The sequence below is a fragment of the Microtus oregoni genome, unplaced genomic scaffold (genome assembly GCF_018167655.1).
Source record: "Microtus oregoni isolate MIOR12 unplaced genomic scaffold, Mior012 000060F_ref0000265, whole genome shotgun sequence".
In the NCBI taxonomy this organism is placed as follows: domain Eukaryota; kingdom Metazoa; phylum Chordata; class Mammalia; order Rodentia; family Cricetidae; genus Microtus; species Microtus oregoni.
In genome coordinates this window covers 9,198,160-9,215,887 of record NW_024543870.1, presented here as the reverse complement: position 1 = coordinate 9,215,887, position 17,728 = coordinate 9,198,160, and the positions used below count along the sequence as shown (strand labels likewise).

At 37.3% G+C, this 17,728-nt stretch overlaps 1 protein-coding gene across 1 annotated transcript in view; it reads right to left on the bottom strand.

The window, feature by feature from the left end:
* Positions 1 to 17,728, bottom strand: part of Znf804a (zinc finger protein 804A) — a 178,768-nt gene that overhangs the window by 21,660 nt on the left and 139,380 nt on the right. The window contains exon 2 of the mRNA XM_041639680.1: positions 2,974 to 3,117. Within this exon, the coding sequence (XP_041495614.1) occupies positions 2,974 to 3,117 (144 nt within the window). The remainder of the gene's footprint in view (positions 1 to 2,973; positions 3,118 to 17,728) is intronic.

The window sequence follows — 17,728 nt, the reverse complement described above, 5'->3', positions numbered from 1 at the left end:
ATTCATCCGCTTCTAATGCTTAATAGGATTTATTATGGTCAAGTGGAAACCTCTTTGTCTTCAAATAACAAGCCAGACACAGTCTGATTTCTCTTAGCTTATTTGGATAGAATGTGTGTGTTTATATGCACGTGTGTGTGTGTGTGTGTGTGATGTCTTTTGTGAAAAAATATTATTTTCAATTAAAAATAGAAAAAAGCATTACTCAAAGTGACTAGAGAATAGTATACATTTTTAAATTTGTCTTTGCATTTTATATTATAATTTTTGATATTTATATTGTGTGTTTCATTCTTTAGTAAAAGTGATACATGTTTTAGGTTAAGGCAGGCATCTAAATCTCACAAAGATGGTTTAGTTGTAGAAACCTGATGATCCTGACAGTCCTGCCTCAGGATTTATTTTGTTGTTGTTGTTGGTTTTAGTATGTAAGATCTCTAATTATTAAAAAGGAGTAACTAGTGCACTAAATTCACTGAGGACAGGGAATTCAAAAGTTCCTTAGGCTTACTGAAGTGAATTTGCATTTCTGGACAATTTGGCATTTATTGTCAAAATACAGAAAGATAGTAAGTAGTCTTAAATAATACATACCCATGAATTTAGAATAACTAGTTACTTGTAAAATGAGACATCCAACATGTTTTAAAATGTTAGGTGTCTAGGAATCATCAAAAGCTTCACACTAGGGGAAGAAATAAGTCAACGACAGAGTCTTAAGCATTAATTAGTCATGTGGTGTTGATGCCCAAAACTGTGAGCCTATGTCCACCTTGTCTGAAGGTCAGAGAGTTTAAGGTTGTTCAAAGTTGTTTACAAGAAGTGTGGCTACACTTCCTGACCTAGTGTATGGTTGCTTTGTGTTTTGGACATTAAGATAACTCACATATTTAGATGCATTCCACCCAGACCAGTGGTGGGGATATTTAAGCATCCTCCTGCTCCTTCTTTTGAAATAGGAAGTTTGACCTTGGGAGTGGCTGCAAGGGGAGGGGGTGCACCTTCTAAAGAAAAGAATGCTTTTCTTATGGTTTAATGATTGTCTTCTTCCTTCTGTTGTATTGAGGTATAAAAGTGTATAGAAAATTAAAAGCTGGCGATATCAGTATTCACTGGAACTCCCTTCCAGTACTATTCTGTTTTCTGTTTTATCATTTTTACTCATGTCTTCATTTTCTTTATAATTTTTCTAATCCCCATACCCCTACCTAGGTAAGAGGCACTTTTGTCAACGCTGGTCTCTATCAATGTAATGTAATGGGTAATAGAAGACTGACTTTCCTCTTACCACAGCTCTCTGACAATGTGGGTAATAGAAGGCCGACTTTCCTCTTACCACAGCTCTCTGACAAACATAATTCAGTCCATATGAAAGGCTGGACCATTGACAGTAAAATACAATTATTTAAATTGTCTTATAAGCACTTAATGAGATAATTGCCCATTAGTCTTTCCTTTTTGTACAAGATAATTCATGTTATTTTAACTCAATATTAACACAAAGTTAGTGTGAATTCATCCGTTCAAACACAGTACTTTTGTATTTGCCAAAACTAACTTAGAACATTGTTTGTGGGTAATGTTTAACAAATAAAATATTTACAAATTGGTGCTTATCCTTATATCCCATCGTTAGATAATCAACAAAAAAAGTTTTCATAGGAAATAGCAGGCACATTAGAAAATAAAATCAGTGTTAACTTCATTTCTTAGTCTCTACTTTAAATCCCACAGACAAGCACCTGGCTGAGCTTGGGAAAACCACAGAGACAGTTGACCTGAGCCAGTGGGAGCTCAGGAACTCCGGATTGACAGCTGGTGATCCTGCATGGGACTGAACTAAGTGAGCTCTTTGAATGTGGGTGACTACTATGTGGCTTGATTAGTTGGGGGTCCCACCAGGACATATCCTGGGTGAATAATCTTGCAATTTGGAGCCTAATACCTATGGTGGGATACTTTGTTCAGCCTTGATACAGGGGGAAAGGGGCTTGGTCCTGCCTCAACTTAGTATACCCAACTTTGTTGACTCCCCAAGGGAAGCCTTACCTCCTCTGAGGAATGGATGGGGAATGGGATAAGGGAAGGTAGGGGGTCAAAAGAAGGGGAGGGATGGGGAAAAGGGGCTAGTATGTAAAATTTTTTAAATTTAAATGAAAAATTAATAATAGTTAGCTGCAGGAAAATAAAAAATATCTTTATATACCTTAGCAAACCATGAATCTTGAATTTATAACTATTAGTATAAAAACACCAGTAAAATAAACTGTGTCATATCATATACACATCATGCACATGCTTGATCATTTTTTTCCATGATTTTCAAGATAGTTTAAATCTAGAATACTTGTAAAGAACACAGTCATGAGTCCTATAATGACTCTGTCGGGTGTAGGTGGAACATGGGTTGAAGAGAGGCCACTTAAGACTATACCACCGCCTGACGCCATAGGGGCTTTCATGGTGTAAGCACATGGTAAGGAAACTTATGCCATTATAAAAACTGACCAAGTTTGCATTTCCCTACACATGTAAGTCATTGTTAAAGAATGCAAGGCCGCATGCATAAAATTTTACTTAGATACAAGTATATAGTGTATATGTATACACACACACACACACACACACACACACACACACACATATATATATATATATATATATATAGCAGTGTTGTATTGTTGAAAAATTTAATTGCTATACATTTGAGGACATTTAGCAGGTGACTGACTGTAGAATATTGCTTTCAAAACAAACGTGGACAGTGAAAGACATTCACCAATGACCTTTTTCAATAGTAGACATTTGTTTCAAACATTGCTTTTGGTCTTTTAAACAAGGTTTATCATCACAGAAGTACATATTAGAAACTATAAATTGGATTAAAATAAAATGAAATTTTAATATAGTATTAACAAGTTGGTCTCCTATCAAAGCTTAAAAATGCTCATTTTTTTGACTTCTCTTTCTTACCTGCTTGTGAGCATGGTCATACGAATTAATGTGATTGTCAAACTCCTGGTGCTTATAATACTGCTTGTCACAGAGCTCACAGTAGAAATTTGCCTTGAGATCCTCGAGAGCCTTGGCAATAGTGTTCTCTTTCTCAGCATAGTCCTGAAAGACAAAATTTCAAGGCTTCACACAATTCACTATCCCTTGAGTTTACGTTGCTTTGATGGTTATCAACTTTAGTACAGTGATTAAAGCTAGAAATAAGACAAAGGGCAAATAAGGAAGTATTGACAAACAAACTTGGAAAAAATATGGGTTAAAAAAAGAAAAATATTCACAGATGAAGCCAATATAAATAAAAAAATACCCAGCTGAAACACAAAAAAGAAAATAAGTCACATAGAAAGCAGCATTAATGGGGCACACTCCACTCTCTGCTGACATTAGAAATGAGAGTCCAACAGCAACTGTGATTCTGCTGTAGGTCTCTGGTCCTCAGCAAATGCAGAATCCTCTTTAGTAAACATCTGAAGTGTGTGTAGAAGAGCTCTGTACTGCTACATAGAATACATGCTTTTATTGTTTATCTAAACTACATTAGTTTGATCATTGTAATTGACTCCATGATCATTTTTTTAATTAAATAAACTTGAATCTTTGGATAATAAGTTACTTTTATGTAAATTGTTTAAGTTATTCATGTAAAATAAAAAATGGAAGGAAGGAAGGAAGGAAGGAGAAAAGGAAGGAAGGAGAAAAGGAAGGAAGGAACTGACAGAGGGAGAGAGGGAGGGAAGGAAACAGGGAGGAAGGGAAGGAGGGAGGAAACTTAGCAGCACAACATATTCATGACACTAACTGAGAATAAAGATTGGTTTACAACTCTACCTTTCAGAGGATTAAGAACAGAATCAGGTGTATGAGCTCATTTATTTACTTATTCCATGTGTCTTTTACATCATTCATTCTGATCCCATTCATTTCCACTTCCCTTCATATCTGTGCTCCACTCCTGCAGCCCTCCCACCACAAATAAACTTTAAGAGAAAACAATTAAAAATCTTGTGAGGAAGCTGCAGTGTGACCCAGTGAGTTATACCATAATTCCCTTTGTCCATATCTCTACTTGCACGTGTTCATTGTAAAGAGTCATTGGTCTGGTTCGAGGCCTCTGGTTCTACTACACTATAGATTCTGGGCCATCACTAAGACTCCTCTTGGATATCCTGTTGTTGCCCTGTGTTATGGAGATCCTGCAGCTTTGGGTCTGAGCGTTAGGTTCCTTCACCTGCTGCAGCAGATCATAGATAAAGTGGATGATGGGCTGAGCCACATCATAACCCTGGATCTGGGCCTGTGCAGTTGTAAGGTTGGCCCAACAGATGAGAGATGTGACAATTCTCCCATGCTTACAACTTCGAGGCTGGTTCACTCACGCCTGAGTTAACTGGGTTGACTCTCCCACTCTTATACCCACAGGATGAGCTCTCCTACCTGTCCTATGCATTGTTGAGGTGGGGCAACTCTTCCCTGATCATGCTGTCAAATCCTATCAATGCCTGAGGCAGGTGGGAGAGCTGAACTGGTGGCCATAAGAGGGGGAGGTCTATGAGCTTTGATTACGAACCATGAACTACTAAGGATTTGTCTATAGCTTTGAGACCTTAAATATTATTGCTCCTGCCGGACACAAGTGCAACTTACTTGTTGATTTTATTTATTTTTAACTTAACCTTTCCAGAATTCTGTACAAAGGTACTGCATTTATATAATTTCCACTATGCTTCTAATTCCATGCCACCTAATTCCCTTTCAAGGTATTCTTCCACACACAGAAACGCACTCACGCACACAAACTCGCATGCAAATACACACAGGCACATACCCATTGAATCTCTCCAGTACAGTTCAAGAAAGACCAACTCGTGTGTATTCATCACACGCTGCATTATTTTTCCACCGTACAAACATATATACTTCTTTAAAGTTGAAAATAACTGCATATTCATTTCTCATGTGCCATTCTAGCACATTAGATTTGTAAACAGAGAATTATAAGCCTGCATATAACCCCAGCACTGGCTGGGTAGATATAGGTAGATCCCTGAAGATTTTTCCCAGCCAAGCAAACCTAATATATTAATAGCTTTAGGTTCTGTGAGAGATATTGACTAACAAAAAAAAGTAAGATCATGTTAGAACGATTTTGTTATTATGTACTTAGGTGCAACACGTGCATCGTTATTGACCAGGCATTTTTAAATACATATCCAGATGTGCGTAAAGACTATCAGTCATAATTTGCTTGCTTGCTCCCTGGCTCCTCTGATTTTCCTTTTGGATGACATTGATGCAAGCGTTGACTCATGTATGATGACTGTTAACATATGTTCAGCACAGCTTCCCACAGAAGATGGTAAGGGATACAACTGAACAACGGGAAAAGGAAACAGCACCTCATATCTACTCAAACCAAAACAGCTTCACCTTTGGCTGGATAGTCATTTTATATTTAACCATGAACACCAATTTTGAAATGTCTACTGGGCACGATGGCAGAAAATGAAGAGCAAAGCCACAAAAGTCTCAGAGATTTAAGCCCATCGTGTTTTATATTCGAATAAAACAGTGAAGGTTGAATCTTTTAAGAGGGCAATATGAAGGTCATGAAATGCAATCATAAAGTTAAGAAATTTTCAGCACCAAGGATTTATTTCAGTTGAAGAGCACCTGCCTAGCATGTGCAAGCTGTTAGTTGAACCTCAGCACGGCAAGAAAAAGAATGTTTCAATCTGCACCACGTTAACAGTGACATAGCACATATTCTAGATCAGTAAATTCAAATAGAGAAGTCAGTGGTCTTTCCATGGCCCAAGAATAAACTGTTCATCATGCATATAAAGTAAATAGCTTTAAATCCAACCTTAGAGACAGAACATATCTTCTCTAAAATGATGCTTTTCAGGTCAGCTTCATCACAACATATAGTACCAGTTAACACACACGTATTTAAAGTAAGGTGTTATAACTGGACATTTTCAACTTACGTTACCATGTGAATGTGAGCAACCTAAGAGCAGAGGTGTGTTTTCGTTTTGCTGTTGTTGTTTGTTTGTTTCCTGTTACTGCTGTATCCTACACCTTTTAACAGAGCAAGCTCTAGGTGTCTAGAGTCTAGCACAAAGTGAATCAGTAAACAGGAAATATTAGCAAATTTTTGAATTGGAAGCATTTATAAAAGAAAAGCGGTGCCGTTTCAGAATGCTCTGCAGAAATACCAGTGTGAGGGCTGGAGAGATGGCTCAGCAGTTAAGAGCACTAGCCGCTCTTCCAGTAGACCCAGATTCAACTCCTAGCACCCACATCACAGCTCGCGGGAATACCAATGTGGAAAAATGTTATCAAATTTTATCACATTTATAAAATGTGGGCAAATGTTTATCAAAATTTAGACTCATGTTTAATACTAACCACAAACAATGTAATTAAAAATCAGAATTATCAAGGTTCGGATCCCCTGACTAAACTACTGACCATGGACTGGTCTACCATACTTCCAGTTGTATTGTCACAAACTAGGCTCTTGACCTTCCTGGAAAAGTTCGTCTGCAAATGTGTTTGTGTTCCACTTATGCCAAACTTGCTTGCGGGGGAACTCCAGAAGAAAATTCCACAGTGTAACATAAAAATGATCGAACTGGTGAAAGGCTCTCCAGGGAAGTCAATCAAAAAAACAAGATAAGTTTCCATTTATTTAAATATGTAGATAGTAGTAGAAGGCAAAAAGAAATCTTGCCGGATGCTAGTTGACCATGCCTTCAATCTCAGCACTGGAGAGGCAGGGGCAGGCAGATCTCTGTGCATTCAAGGACAGCCTGGTCTACGAGAGCGAGTTCCAGGACAGACTCCAAAGCTACAAAGAAACCCTGTCTTGAAAACAAAAAAACAAAACAACAATAACAACAACAACAAAAGACAAAGAACGAAAGAAATCTGAAAAATCCAAGCAGGAATAATGCTTTACACAACCCCCTTCCGCAAATATCACCTCTGAGCCACTGACCCCAAAAATGAAGGAATTTGAGATATACATGATCCATAACTCTGTGGCTGCTATGTGAAAATTCCAAGGAATGATCCATTGTGTAACTTACAACCCCCTTTCCAAATCCCTGCATGGGTGAGTGGGTAAAGACAAAACCCATTATCAATGATGGAGGCATCTAGCAAGACCTTCAAAATTAAGTCACTTTACTTTGTGAAGTTCCAAGCACTTCTGGATGGAAGGACACAATTGGGAGTGGTGGAGACACTATACCTACAAGGAATGAAAATCCCTCACCATTTCCTCTGGCCCTGCCTGTGATTGCTCTCATATGACTGTTCTTAAATCACATCTTTATAGTAAACCAGAAAGAGCAACAAACTATTTGCTTGGTTTCTTCAAACCTTTCTAGGAAGTTACCAAACCTGTGGAGAGGTCCTGGAAAATCATAAATTTAAATGAATTACTAAAATTAGAGATCACTTCAAATGGGTGTGGTTTTGCAGATTGAGGCTTACCTTATAGAGTCAGAAACTGACTCAGACAACTATTTTCATAATTAAATGAAATTTTATGACACATAGTTTGTATCCAAAGAGTTGGAGGTTGAATTTTTGTGAGAAAAATGTCATAGATTTTATGTAGGAAGTGTTGTAGCAGAAACATATCCAAGTAGCTCTGATTTAGTCTTTATATGATTCAAGAGTTTCCTGGTATTGCAAAGGAACACCATTTATAGATAAAAGAGAACCATTATTGTCACCCATAAATGCTAGGGTGATCTCAAAGTCCAGATTCTATCATCTAAAAGAGAAAACCATGTATCATAAGACACTTTGAGGAACATAGAAGAGACAATTCAAGACTGAGTCAGACGGCAAGTTTTTAACAAAAGTTACAGATGCTCTGAACAGAATATCCCAAGGAAGTTTGTTTTAAAAATAAAAAGTTTAATTTTAAAAATAGCACAAAACATGATATTATCTATGCCTTTCTTACAGGTAGTGCAGAGACCGCTCACTGAAACGGTTTCATATTGAGTATCATGTATTTAAGCAAACCTCTGTCTAGATTATGACTCCACAGTAAGCAGTAAACACCAATACTCATTTCCTCAAGTTTCCAAGAAGCAAAGCAAGTAAAGTTATTTTCTAAAAGTTCCTCTGCAGAAAGCATGCATGAGAGTATGAAAGATTTTCTTTTCTTTAGATTTTATTCATCTTATTATGTTATTGGTATACAAGGTTTGCATGCCTGGTACCTGTGGAAGTCAGAGGAGGGTGGCATTGGACTGCCTGAGACTTAAGTTACAATGGATATGAACTGCAACATGAGTCCTAGCAATCAAACTCATGTCTTCTGCAAGAGTAACAAACACTTGCAAACAGCGAACCAACTCTCTGGCCATCATGGGATCTTTACCTTAGCTAATAACAAGTGCTACTTTCTTATGGTTACTCATCTAATTTCAAGTATTGCATGAAGATCATATTTTCTATCTTCATAATTTCTCACATGAAAGGATAATGACATTCCTGGAATCCTCTTTAAAAATACTGCCTTATATTGCCTTATACATGGATATATGCTTCATCAATGAGATCCATTTTATACATCATTTATCATTTAAATACTCTGCTTTAAACCTAGAATTATTACAACCCAGCTAAGTGCCAGAAGACATAGGACAGCTTTCTTTTGTGCTTAGAAAGATTACTTTAGGAATTCGTTGATATTAATGTCAATCTCTAGTATTCCTGTGGTAAGGAAAGATGTATCTCAATTTTAAGAGAAATAGGAAGAAATATATCAGATTTTTAAGTGTAATGCTCTCAGAGTTGTGTTATAGTTCAAGCTCATATATACACGAAATCATTCATAGATTTCAGAAAGGAAAAATTCTATATAAATAGATCTCAAAGAGCCCAACTATAGCATATGAGTGATAGTAATTGAGTGTAATTGTTTCACTTTAGAAATCTCTTAAATTTACAAGCATTAGTCATTTTCTCTTAGAGTTACAGAAGAGGCGTGTAATGATCTAATGCTTATTTGTGACTTTCCCAGCTGAAGCACAGTCTAGGAGGAGATACTATCATTTCTCAGTAAATTGTTTCACTTGTGATCTTAGCTTCAGTTTCTCTGGAAATAGAAGCTGAGACAATGGGGTTAAGTGGCTTATTTTAGCCATGAGAGTTAACACAGTTTATTCCGGATCTCAAGAAACACTGAACCCCCATGGAAATGCTGACAATAACTCCATCTTTGGCTCTGACTTTTGGGGAGCTTGAGAGCCATTAAATAGCCACAACACACATTCCACCCCTCCCCTTAGAATTACAAGAGAACAGATATCACAGGCTGAAATGCAATTTTCCTTTTTCTTTATTCTTCTCTCATACAGTTCATCCTGACCACAGCATTCCTTCTCTCCCCTCCTCCCAGCCGTCCCCACGCGCCTCCTCTCTCCTCCAGACTCTTCCCCTCCATTCACCTTCACAAAAGAGCAGGCCTCCTAATGATACCAACTGAAAGTGTCCTAACGAGTTACAATAAGACTAGGCACACACCTTCACATCAGGGCTGGACTAGACAACCTGGTTAAAGGGAAAGGGTCCCAAGAGCAGGTGAAAGACTCAGAGACTGCCCCACTTACAATGTTAGGTTGACCCACAAAAACCCTAAACTAACCAATCACAGCCTGAATGCAGAGGACCTGGGGAAGACCCACACAGTCTCCTTGATTGCTACTTCAGTCTCTGGGAGCCAAATGAGGCCTACTTAGTTGATTCTGTGAGCTGTATTCTCCTGGTGTCCTCAAACACTCTGTCTCCCACATTACCTCCCCTCTTCTGTAGGGTTCCCGGAGCTTCACCTAATGTGTGGCTGAGAGTTTCTACACCTGCTCCCATCAGTTGCTGGAGGAAGCCTGTCTGACGGTGATTGGGCTAGGCCCTGATATATGTATGAGTAAATCACTTTAAATTCTGGGAAGAAAAAGATATTCAGAGAGCTAGAGAAACTGATATATTTACTTTGATTAGAAACTCATAGAGTCAAATTGGGAATTTCCAATGTTAATTTTCCAAAACAACAAATGAACAAACAAACAAAATCTGACGGTGATATATTATTTGTGAGACAGAAGCTCTTAATATTTACATACTCCTCGATTTCATGACTTTTCTTTCATAACTCCTACTAAATCCTCATAAAATATTTATCATCAGAAAGTTTATAACCATGGGAGATGGGGGGAAGATTGCCTTATTTACCATAGTTTATTTCCTTACTTGATTTCCATGAGGTCTTCTCTCATGTTAAAAAAAAATTTCATCACTCAATCAAACACCTTTTTCCAATCAGGAAAAGAAATCTTTTCAGATCTGTGCCTTTCATTTTTCCTCTCTACCTATGTGGAGAAGACAATATCCACAATAGGGGTCAGAGCTTTAAAACAGATTTGGAAATTCACAATTAAAGTTTGGCTAGGTATCTGGGAAAGAAAGAAACAAAGATATCATGCAGGATAAAAAAGCTGAATGAATTATTTAATAAATAAATATGAGGCTCAGCCAAAGAAAAATAGCATTTAATATTAACTAAAATATAGAATGCTTCTGTTTCTTCCAAACTTGCCTTCCAACAACTGAACTCCTGTGTGTAATGGTAGTCAATTTTAGATGCAGTTGTTGAGGATTCCAAAGAAGAAAAAATGGGGGGAGTAAAATATTCAAAAGGATCCCAAACCAAAGAGCCATGGGCATATTAATGTGCTTCAGATAATTCAAAACACAGCTCATTAAATTGTTGAGTGATTAGAAGTACTGATATTAGTGTTCTATTCACCTCCATTCCTAATCTTTGAAACCTGCCAAGGTTTTAAGAAGATTTTGCTAAAAGTATTAGAAATAATGAGTCCAATAGAACAAATTTTACATGATAACAGGATATAAATAACATAAACATTTTAGTATTATAATGGAGGAAATCTTAACATATCTATACATTAATTTCAAAAGGAAGAGGTAGGAACCATGTAAGGATAGGGGGGATACATTAATAAGGATGTTGGAAATCAAGTAAGGAAGAAAATAGATTGGAATAAAAATGCTGTTAGTACACAGATAGTGCCTAAGCTATCTATAATAATATCTATTATTATATAAATCTATATATAATCTATAAACACTGAAGCAAAAGAAGGAAAAGCAGGAACAAATTGAGCAGAAGAGTAGACCAGAAGCTGTGGGTAGTACAAAATGGGGAAGACAGAAGAAATGAAGGAGAAGAAAATACATGAACAAATAATGGCTGATAATTTTCCCTGGATTAATAACCTTTAACAAAACTATATATCCAAGAAGTTCAGACAAAAACCAAACGTATAAATATTAATACCATAACAGCAAGTGTGTAGGTAGGTCATATTCAAGTATTAGAAAAAAAGATTAAAATCTGCATGCAAGTTTTGGAAAAGAAAAAAATAACTCTGATTAGAAACCATGCCAACCAAAGGAGTGGAGCAGAATATTCAGAGTACTGAAAGGAACAATCTCGCAGTGGCAGAGTGGTGAATGCTAACATTCTCCTGCCTCTCCACGAATATGAATGACAGCATCAGAAAGAAGTGAGATACATGGCCTGCAGGCAATGGTCACAATAAATAGCAGATAGTGAGAGGTCAGATGGTATTCAGAAATATTGAGAGTTAGAGTTACAAAGGAAACAATAAACTCAATTTAGAGTGATAAAGAAAGTGATCAAGAAGGAAGAAAGTTTCCCTTCTTCTCCACTGTCTAGACAGAAAGACAGGAAGCAACAACACAGATTTCAAAGAAACTAATGTTGTAGATGATACTCTAAGGGGATGGATCTGGAAAGATGATCGAGATGTGCTGGAAGGCCCTAAGAGGCAGAAGGACCTGGGGCTGTGGCTGAAAAGATTCAGAGGAAGTCAGTTTTGGGTCGTGAAGGGACAAGTCATTTATTGAAAATGATGCGTGATTAGTAATCAGATTATGGGTAATGATGATCCACCAGAGTGGATTAATTAGGTACTCTAAGCATCTAATGTAAAGAGACTAAAATATTCTAGATGATGAGGCTTAGGGAACATTTGGGAGGTGATGTGGAAATTTAGTGCACTGGAAACTCTGTGGAATCTACAGCCCCTTAGAAGACTCATAGTAATAGGGCTTATGGATCCTGAACTGGCCACTCTCTATAGCTAGGCAAGACCTGAGCAGTGGGGCTAGGACATCAACCCAGCCCCAGACTCTTTGCTGTACACCGTGTCCTGTATGTGAGATGTGCTGGGGTAAAACTGAGCAGAAATTGTGGCATTGGTAAACTAATGACTGGACCAACTAGAGGCTCACACCACGAGAGAGGGATTCCATGTCTGACACTGTCTGGATGGATAGGAACCAGAGATTGGATAGCCCAGAGACCCAGAAAGAAGCAAATATGACTTCAAACAAACATTTTTTTTTCATAACGTAATTCATAACAATATTTTGCTATACTTATAGATTGGTGTCTAGTCCAATTGTCATCAGAAAGGCTGATGTAGAGATCCATAGGCAGACACTAGATAAGCCAGCAGAGGCCTGCATAAAAGAAGGTGGAGAGATTTTGGAAACTAGAGGGGTCAAGGGAGGGCACCATGAAAACACAAAATCAACTAAAAAGGGCTCCTAGAAGATCACTCATAGAGCCTGTATGAGTCTGAACTAGGTCCTCTGCATAGAGGTTATGGCTGCTTAGCGTGGTGTTCATGTGGGACTCCTAACAGTGGGATTCTCTGACTTTTTTGCCTGCTCTCAGGATCCCTTTCCTCCTATTGGGTTGCAGTGCCAGGCTAGATATGAGGATTTGGGTCTAGTCTTATTGTAATTTGTTAGGCTGTGTTCAGTCGATATCCTTGGAACCTGCTATTTTATTTTTATGTTTTGGAAGGGAAATGGAGGAGGAGTGGATCTGGGAAAGAGGAGAGGTGAGGGGAGTGAAGGGGGGGAAACAGTTTTCAGGATGTAATGCATGAGAGAAGAAGAAAAAAGGAAAAAAAAACACAAGACCCTGATCATTCTTTGAGGTTGATTTTTTGTAATGAAAATCAAATTCCTAGAACTTACTTATAGTTCATGTGTCTAACTCATATAAATTTTTCATTTATTTGCACCGTTTTATATGCTAACAATCATGCTTTTCAAAAGTGTTAAAATTATAATACATTTAAGTGCAGTATCTGATAAACTAAATGTCAAGAAGTATCACTTTTCATATGCAAAGGTAAAACTATTAATGCCATTATTACAATTAATACAATTTTTAAAAATAAAGATATCATGAAGCATACAATATCCATTCCAAGACAACATTTTCATTCTTAAGAAACAGTGAAGCAGTCTCACTCCGAGAGTCTGAAATGCCAATGGCTCTGTTGAGTAAGGACTACCTGAAGGACAAAATGATATCCTCGGTACTTTGGGATTGGTTGCAGAATCTGAATCCCGATAGTGCTTTGGATGGGGGAAAGGAAATTCAGAAAATCAGAAAACAGCATAGTGAATATAATGCATAGCAGAAAATTATGTCTACACTAGAAATTAGAAGAAAGTGGCTGCATGGAAATGGAAGATAAATGTGTGTGTGTGTGTGTGTGTGTGTGTGGTGTGTGTGTGCATGTGTGTGTGTGTGTGTGTGTGTGTGTGTGTGTGTGTGAGAGAGAGAGAGAGAGAGAGAGAGAGAGAGAGAGAGAGAGAGAGCTCTATTACGGAACTACATCTCTGAGCCACGAAGTACCTAATGTAAACATCAAATATATAATAAAGTTAGATCCAAAAAATAAAACAACAAATTTCATTAGGGTAATATCACTCTGTGTCACAGACTCATGCATTTCCTCACGGCTGCACTTCATGACCACAAAGGAAAATTACCTTGCTGTGAAAAACATAAGGCAAAATAATAGTTCTCAAACCTTTTAACTTTATTCCTTCCCTGAAATATTTTCTCAAAACATAAGTGCCACCCTGTAGGTGTCCATCATTGGGCCCCCAAATGTCTTGCACAGATTACCATGCCGTCGCACCTTCCATAACAGGAGGAACAATATGCGGAGGCCTGCTGTCCTCCCCATTAGTGCCAGCAGGCCCTGTCCCTGTGGCTAATTCTACTTTGTCTTGAATTCCAGATGGGATGATAGTCCGTGAATCTGATACATACACTGTTAGCGCAGCGGGAGAACACCATTTGAAAATAATCATATGTTTCAGATATCCATAAGAAAGGAATTTTTTCTTATTTTAGAAAAATCACTTTTAACTTGTTAAACAAAACTTCCAACTAAAGTTTGAGTGGACCAAACAAAGGAAGAAACTGAGGACATTAGCTTTCACTGACTGCTGTAATGGGCACCTCGCTCAGACTCTGCAGGACAAGAGGGAACCTGGGAGGTTTACAGCCAGTTCCATTCTGTGGAAGATGAAAACAGGAGCAGAATGAGAAGAGAAACTTACCCAAATGGCAGAGTCTGGCATTAGCCGGCACAAGCTGAGCTACCCACTGAATCCTTCCTATATCTGAATTACCTAACAGGTAATATGAGATTTATATGCCTTAGGCCACTAAGTAGATATACAAGACCAGATCAAGGAACAAATAAATACTCATTCACATTTAAAAAGTAAGTAAAAATTTTTATAAAAAGCTTCTTTTGTTAAAATGTTAAATTTAGTTAAAATTAAAATATATTATTATAATACATTTAATTATGGCATAATTTAAATGTGCCATAACTGGTCAGACAGGGCATTTAACAGATGGCATTGTGAGTGCTGCAATGATTTTCGTGAGCTGATTCAGATGGCGCATTGAAGATACAGTTAAGACTAATATATAAAACAACAATATGGATTCCCAGCTACTAAAAGTTGCTTAAAATGTGCTCATGGATATTCGGCAACATAAAGCAGAGTGACTAGAAAATGGCAATGTGTAGAAATAGAAGACATTCATAAAATCTCACTATAATTAAAATCTAATCAATACGTAATAAGAAAACATATTGTGGCACTGTAATTCTGTTAGGAATAGTACTTTCTCAGCAAACATGAGCTACATTGATGGCACAGCTGTGCTGAGACAAAAGTGTCTCCTACCACCCTGCTTCCCCTCACTATTCCTACAAAACCCGAGCATAACACAAAGCCAGTAATGACTCCTTTTCCTAATGCCGACGTAGCTCACATTTATTTGGATAATGTAAGGAATACATATAGGGCATTTGTAGATGGAGAAAATATCACGAGACCCTTCTCCTAAGCAGAGAACTGTAGACAACTAAGGACTGATTTTCGAGAGAGAGAGAGAGAGAGAGAGAGAGAGAGACAGAGACACAGAGACAGACAGAGAGAGAGAGACAGAGAGAGAGACAGAGAGAGAGACAGAGATAGAGAGACAGTCAGAGATAGAGAGAGAGAGACAGACAGAGAGAGAGACAGAGAGAGACACACAGAGACAGAGAGACAGAGAGAGACAGAGACAGAGAGACACAGAGAGAGAGAGACAGAGAGATTAGTCATATTAGTCATTCCCGGGATTATTTTATTGCTTATTCAGATCAAGTGATCAACACTGAAATTAGATACATACAAGCAGTACTGAATAGATCCAGTCAGTGTTATGTGTGTGTTTAAACATATATGTAACTATAACAAAGAGAGCGAAGGAGTGAATCTGAGAATTGATAATAGGTAGGTCATGGAAGGGGTTGGAGGGAGGCATGGGAAAGGGGTAATTATGTAATTATATTTAGTTTAATTAAAATGCAAACAATTACAAACATATATGAGGATAAAATAACAACCTCACAAAAAAGAAAATTTAAATGGAAGCAACCTAGAGGATAAAGCAGCATCCATTGAGATGATTAGAAGGACATATATTGGTCACATGAAATTGTTTTTCTTAATGTTGATAGTATTGATGATCAGTGTTATAATTTTGGTGAAAACCAGCAATCAAACTTTTGAGATATGCATACATTGAATAAGTCATACTTTAAGAGGCCAAACTCTAAACAATTTAAGCACTAAATCTTTGATTCAAAAATATTGCTCTAGAAATAATGTGCTAAGGATTATATTTATATCTATATATCTATTATATCTATATCTATCTATCATATACTTTACATTTCTACATGCCAGTGAGTGAATGTGCACCCTCATTCCTATAGTTGTAGACTGTTTCATTGCATCAAGGTAAAATGCTATTGTTAAAGACAAAAATGATTGGGTTTATATTACAGAAAACTTAAATAAAAATTTGGAGTTCTGTGTAAAGTAGAACATTCCCAGATTCACAAATATTATTTTAAATTAAACTGTATTCCTCGCATCAAATATTAGCACACAGCTGAAAAGTCTATTTCTTTTTCAATAGCATCACTCAGTGCTGACTCAGAGCTGTTTCACAGAACGGAAGACCCAAGAATAGATTGACCTGTCTTTCAACAAAGATCATAGCTCAGAATAACTTTAGCTGGACTGAATGAGAAAGAGTGTCTAGAATTAAATACGTACCTAAAAAAATGGAGAGTTATAGCTAATGTTCTGTGTCAAGAATTTATATTACTGAATAATATTTTACTAATCTAATCTGTTTAATATAATTAAGTAATGTTATTAAATTCTTTTATACTATGATAGTTTGAGAATTTTGAGGTTTTTTTCCATTTTCAAACAATTTATATTCATCATTTCCAAATTAATATTTAAATGAGCTGACTTGCTAGTGGATAACCATAAGCCATCTCTTTAGATGAAATTAAGTTGAAAGAACTCATAGCTAAGCCTGCCTGCCAAGTTAATAATATATCCTGAGAAAATTCCTAATATTATATTGACCTATGGATGGAGCCAGTTTTTATGACTGGTATGAAACAATAAAACTCCAGTTTATAGATTTTCCTGTGCTTCTGTGCAAAATTTACTGAAATAAAGCTTTTTATTTAGTTAATAATGCATGTCAAACTTTTGAAAATGCCATTCTTAATAAAAAACATTATTTATAGCCCATATAGAAGTTCAGAGTATCTCCCAGGCTAACAAACATCACATAACAGGTAGTTCATTTAACAAAATAAAAGTTTCAACTCCTGTATTTTTCAAGATAGAAATAAGACCAAAAGAGACTACATCCTCAACCTGGTGGTTACTTCATTTCCATTGTATCTGGTGTCATTTTCTGGCCTCAAGCTCTCACATGGTATACGTGCATCCATGAAGGTAAAATACACATAAGCACATATTTTTCAACTTAAAGTGAAAGAAGCTGGTTCAATTAATGTGGGCTGCTATAATGAAATGCTTCAGCTGGATAACTGTTAAACAAAGGAAGAGTATAGTGCCAGAGGTTGAGAAGGACCCTTTGTGTCCGTAGATGAACCTACCTTCCTATGTCACCTAGACACCTAGACAGTGGGCAGTAAGGACAGGAATTTTGTTAATGTTCCTGCATCTTTCCCTCACAGCTTACTTCTCTCCTGACCTAGGGACACCAGAACTTCTCTACCTCGCGGCATGGGCCTGGGAGAGCTGTCTCCCTCCCTCACCAGAGGGGACTGGTTCCAGCAGCCCTGACCCACCAACTTGCTTGTCACCCAGGCACACATCCAGGGCAAAGGGTTGGCACACCCCAGCACCTATCCCATCTATGACC